This window comes from Zophobas morio, unplaced genomic scaffold, assembly GCF_036711695.1.
Source record: "Zophobas morio isolate AGI-343-1 ecotype UQ-CSIRO unplaced genomic scaffold, CSIRO_AGI_Zmor_V1 ptg000049l, whole genome shotgun sequence".
NCBI classification, from domain to species: Eukaryota; Metazoa; Arthropoda; class Insecta; order Coleoptera; family Tenebrionidae; genus Zophobas; species Zophobas morio.
The window spans coordinates 2,523,148-2,529,147 of record NW_026972154.1 but is presented as its reverse complement, the minus strand read 5'-3'; the positions used below and the strand labels follow the sequence as shown (position 1 = coordinate 2,529,147).

The 6,000-nt window shown below is 32.7% G+C and overlaps 1 protein-coding gene across 1 annotated transcript; it reads left to right on the top strand.

Moving 5' to 3' along the window:
- Positions 1-355: 355 nt before the first annotated feature.
- LOC135142696 (uncharacterized) lies at positions 356-1,439 on the top strand. Its single transcript, XM_064074451.1, has 3 exons — positions 356-382; positions 436-587; positions 1,117-1,439. The coding sequence occupies exons 2-3, from the start codon at positions 441-443 to the stop codon at positions 1,219-1,221; spliced, it is 252 nt and encodes an 83-aa protein (XP_063930521.1). The 5' UTR covers positions 356-382; positions 436-440; the 3' UTR covers positions 1,222-1,439.
- Positions 1,440-6,000: the final 4,561 nt, after the last annotated feature.

Genomic DNA, 6,000 nt, shown 5'->3' with positions numbered 1-6,000 from the left:
ATACGGTTTAACATCAGGTGAACATCGTAACTCGCTAATCGGAATCCACCTGTTCAACCCTCGCAAAAACTTTATGACGTCATCCCAAATTGGCTAAGTAAATTTCGGTTGAAATCTATTTAATGATGTATCCATATTATTAACGATATTAGTTTTCTGACATTCTAGACACACATAAAATGTTTAATGCATACTTGAAGCGTCCACAAGGTCGCTTTATAACTATAAAACCCATTAAGTAGATGAAACTTGGCCTGTTCCAGTTCCTCCTACGCGGTTTGGGGGGTATAAAAGTGGCGAGTTTGAATTTTTCGGGCAGTGTTGAGTTGCTAGTTATCTAGAGCTTTCGTAGGTCTTCCCAGTGCAATTTTAGTTAAAACAGGTAAGGGTGTGCATTGGGGGAAAGGGTTTTGATTTTGTTTGTTTGGGTTTCAGACAAGATGTTTGACAGGAAGTTTGTGTTTACTGCTCTTTTCGTCATTTTTGCTACTTTAGGCTTAGAAACCCGCCACACCGTCGAGGCTAGGTACCTTCCTACCAGGTCGAATGGCGACAGAGTGGACAAACTTAAAGAATTACTCAAAGATGTAAGTTTTTTCAAATTGTAAATAGATTGGTAGAAAGTTGCTATTACTGAAATATTTCTGAAAAATTGTTGAATTATTAGATTTAGCCATTCGAGTTAAACGAATTAAAGCATTTTCTTTGAGTGAGAGTGTTGGTGAGCTGAAAAAATAGTAAAGTGAGTAAAGATTAAATTATAATTTTAAATTTAGCAACACACAGTTGACGTTGGCTTCAAAAGTAGTTGGATATTTACATATATTTATTTAAATTTATTGATAAAACACAATGGACAAATTTTGCACATTTTTGAAAGGATTCATCCAGCAAAATTTTCAAATAGAGACCTTATTTTTCATACTCTAGAGCTTTGATATATTTTTCATTTACAAATGTCTGTCTTAAAACCATTTTTAACATTGCAATTAAATTAACATTTCTATAGGCTTTTCTCTCTAGTAGACATAATCATCGTCTTAAGATCATGTGTACATTTAACCAGAGTATTTTAACAAAAAAAAACAGCGTTGTCTTATATTTGAATAATTCCAGCTCCTCGAAAACGAAATCGCAAGAGAAGAATACCAAGCGGATGCCCCTCCAAGGTGGCACCTCGACAGCAGACTCCTCTACAAACGGGAGGTTCCCTCCTACTAAACCCCACGACGACTTCCGGCAATGGACAAGGACCCGATTCTTCCAACGTGATTTTAAACATTCTGTGTCCCAGATAGAGTTTTACCTATTTTTATGACCGACAAAGTGAATTTTTAGATTAGCAGATCTATTTATTTTTATAAATAAGTCTACGGTGGCTCCAAAACTGTTAAAAAAAATGAAGACAAAATTACCACTGGCACCCTGAACCAATTGTGACGTAGTGTAGTCATTATGTTAAGGATGATGTCAATTATTTTGACAATATTATCTTTTACTAAATTTTAGGCATAAGAGAACCGTCCTGGTTTTAGGAAGGTCGTTCACTTTGTGGGTGATAAATGGTGTTTGCATTTGGTGGTGCAATATTTTGACGAAATTTTTATGTGTCGTTTGGATATTGCGTGTGTTGTAATATATGTGCATGAGAATAAATATATGTGAACATCCCCCAAGCTTGAGTTTATTCTCCCATTTTGAGTGAAAGTGTTTGAAGTATTTTGTTTCCATTCAGTAGGATTTCCATGTTTACACTTGGTTAAAACATATAATGGTGGATGCGCCGGGCAAATAATTGAATAATTTAAGGGGACTCGCTAGACGAGGTATAACATTTTTTTGGCTTTTTATATGAAAAAATGATATTAATATAGATGTATCATACATCAGACTGCAGCTTTTTTCATATTCTAGGGCGCAGAGACCAGTTCAATCAATTAAAAAAATACGGCTGAGAAATATCGTAAAAAAGCACCATTGTATGTTTTCTTTTCAAGTTTTTTGAGTCATAACCATCATAGAATCGCTTGAAAATTCGCACATGGATAAAACATTCCTTTTTAGAGGGCGCAGAGTCATTAAATGTTTGTTAGTGGTACAATGTGTTTAAATAATAATGTGTTTATTAAAATCAAAATATACCACAAATTAATGCAAAATACGTAGAATAATTCTAACAGGAATATCAGAGGAAAATTAATGATCTATTGGTTAGCAGAGTTTTTAACAAAAACTAACAAGTATTGAAAAAAAATGGGTATCAATTCGACAGAATTTGAGCAGTTAGTCCAGTACTTTGCCGATAGGAGCGCCACTAAAATTTACGGAAGCGACTTTCCAGGTAAAACCCTTATCGCCTGCTCTACCATAAGCTGATTGTTAGAGTTCTCGGCTGATTTTTCTAATTTATGGCAAGGAACTCAGTTTTATAACAAGCCGCCAGGACCAGCCGTAGTAATCTATTGTTAAGGAAATTTACTTTTACGCAATGAGGTACTATTATAAAACCGAATTAAAACTGGGGAACTATAATATTTTTACTACACTCAGGATCCTGAATTCAATACACATGATTACTAAAAATTCATTGTAATATTATTGTTAATATATATTTTGCTTTGTTAATTAATAAAACTAATAAACATATTTATAATAATAATAAAAAATACATAAAATACAGCTTTTGTTTAACACGTATAAGTAGCTAAGTGTATCTACTACTTATCCCAGAAAGGAGGTGTTTTAAAAAAGCCCTACGCCCAGTAACTTCTCCCTTCATTGTTTACTCGAAAAAAGTGCTCGTATATGTTTTCATTTGCCGAGAAATCATTTTCAAAATATATTTATAATAAAAATATGCAAGTCTTGGTGATGAAAAATGTACTCCTAATAAATTATTAAAGTACATAAAAAAATAGAAACAAATTTTATTTATTTTAAAAAAATCTCTCGCAAAGGTAGGTTCCTCTTTCTTCTTGAATCAATTATTTCGGGCAATAATGCGCCAAAGTAAAATCTGCCAAGTTTATCTGCCATCTTTTTACATATATTTCTTCGTCTTTATAAATTTTTTCTATATTTATTCCTTTGGGTGTCCATACAACAAAATAAAGTTGTGAAATACCCGCAACTAGCATTTGTTCCTGGACTTGAAAGTAGTAATCATGATTTTTTTTTTAGTTTCAATTCTCTGTCTGTCAATGTACAAAATTTGATTATTTTTTTTCTGACCGCTTCTTCGGGAACCAAATCTTGCGATTTTGAAGGGCATTTAATTTTGACTAATGCACTCCTATCCTCTAGAACCCTGTCTGGACTAGCAGCCAAGTAAGGAAATTGTTTTGAAATAAACAAGCCACACCGTTCAGTGTTTATATTTTTATTTTTTTCAAAACACTTGACAGCTTTTTTCTCACTTTGCTCTCCATAGTATGTATGACTATTACCTCTAAATGTACTGTACAACAGAGACTCCACAGTTTTAGCTATTGCCGTAGTCGGTCTAAGTTTATAAATACGTCCAAAATTGGAAGCCGTAACCCTAATTTCTCTTTCTTTTGCCCAAATGTGCCTGTTGCCTAGTGTCTATTTCAGTTTGGTCTAAATTCAAAGATAATTTTCTCAAAAAAAACCTCTTTGGCTGTCACAAATGTTTCTACATCCATGACAGGATTTTCTAAAAAATATTTAAACCATAATCGCAGTCGGGACCAGCATACATAAATTTTTTTACCACATTTTTTTTTACGAATACTTTATCTAAGACGAGCATGTTTTATAGACGAACAATATTTGTTTGTTATTAAACCAGGACCGTTTTAATCACAATATATTTACTTATCCCCTCTAAAAAATTGATGACGTCACCTCAAAATTTTACTGAATAAATCCTATCTAAATTGTATAAAATATGATGAGTCTCTTCTTGTGATTTATCATTTCATTCGTGTTTTTTGGATTTGTATATACAGGATGACCCCAAAAATTAATGAATGCGTAAATTTATTTTGTTGATTTAATCAGGAACTACAGAACCCAGTGCTTTGAAATCTAATGTGAAAAAAAAACATAATAGGCATGCAGTCGTCACGTTTCCGATAGCGAGGGAAGTACTGTCTAAACTCTCTAGACCAATTTTTTTGATTTTCCCATTTCTCCATTTCTCAATTTTTCAATGTTTCAGTTTGGGATTTTTTCACTGTTTCGATTCTGCAATTTTCTTTCCATTTTTCAGTTTTTCAAGATTTCAGTTTTGAATTTTTTCACTTTTTCGATTTTTTAATTTTCCTTCCACTTTTCAGTTTTTCAGTATTTCAGTTCTGAGATTTTGCAATGTTTCGGTTCTTCAATTTTTCCATTTTTTGATGTTTCGATTTCTCGGTTTTTCAATTTTTCGATAGGTATTTTAATTTTTCAATTTTTAAGTTCTAGATTTTCCGTTAATTTTTTTGTTTTCCTTGATGTTTTGATTTCTCGATTATTCGGTTTTTCAAGTTCTCGGTTTAGATTTTTTGGTTTTCCAATTCTTCGATTTTTAAATTGTTTAATTTTTTGATTGTTCAGTTTCTCGATTTATAGATTTTTCAATTTTTTGGTTTACCGATTTTTTTCATTTAAATGTTTCATTTTTCAATTATTAAGTTTTCGATTTTTCAATTTTGGTGTAATTTGAAAACGGTATTAATAATACATTTAGGCGAATAAACTAATAGACGGGCTTGATAAGCCTTGTTTGCTCTACAGTGTCTAAATTGTGTTTGAATAATATAATAATTATCTCGAATATTAAAATTAATACGTCAAAAGAATACGAGAAATGATTATTCTGTACTGAAGGTATGTTGTGGGCCGCCTGTCATAAATTATTATTATTATTCTGCATTATTGGGTTAGGATGTTTTTATGACCCACGTCCGGTAGTCGTCTACCCCAGCGCGTCAGGTAGATTTAAAGAAGAATTGCTGGTTGCGTTTAAGGCAACAAATGGCGCCCAATTCAAACTTGTCTCTCGTCTAGCGTTCCCCCTTAAGTGTAAATATTTTATTTAAATTCTCAACTGGGCTATTTGGTACTACATCTACATTGGAGATAACTAAAGGTAGAATTGAAATTTTCTGATGATTTAGCATTACCTTCATTTCTAAAAATCTGGATGTCTTGGGTAAAAACTCAACACGGATTCATAAACCACACGTGTAGGAGTAAGTTAATTTACAAAATTTAAAGCACATTTACTATGTTCAATTTTGAAGTGATGTCATCATATTCTTGGTGGGGATGATTACACAAAGGTCGGTTAGCGTGTTACCACAATTGATGCGGTAGTTTCTGAGATTTTCTTTGAGCAATTTTTTAAAAATGTCCTTGCAGATCAACAAAACAAAATTGGTTTGTGAGTTCACAGTGACAGAAGGAAATTTCAAAAATTTAAACTTGGTGAAAATTGTTCGCAAATATGCAACACTGCGTCCATCTCATACTTCTCACCAGAGATATCTTATAATTTATAAAAAGGGAAAATGTACTGTTCAACCAGTGGGCATCAATACATTTGGTGGGCTTCCACGTAAGATCGCAAATTTTCTGGAATTACCAAATGCAGGACAATATACTGATCACTTCTTCCGACGAACTTCAGCCTCTTTATCGGCCGACGCGGGGGCGATATGTCTGTTATAAAAAGACATGATGCCTGGAAATTATTAAACGTGGCTGAAGGATATGTGGATGATGAAATGTGATCTAATCGGCAAAAAGATTTAGTAAATGTTTTTTTAAAACAGGTTTATTTTTGTTATTCTTCCACATCTCGACAAGTTCTTCGAGTTTTGGGTTTTTATGTAGTTTCTTATTGTTTTAAAATAGTGTCAAATTTACTATTATTTGCCAAAAAAGGTTACTCCGACGCGAACTAGAGGTCTGTTGACAAAAACGGATTAAATGGCAAAAAATTATACATAAAAGATTGGTTATAAATTGTGTTCGAGTTTTTTACCAAAA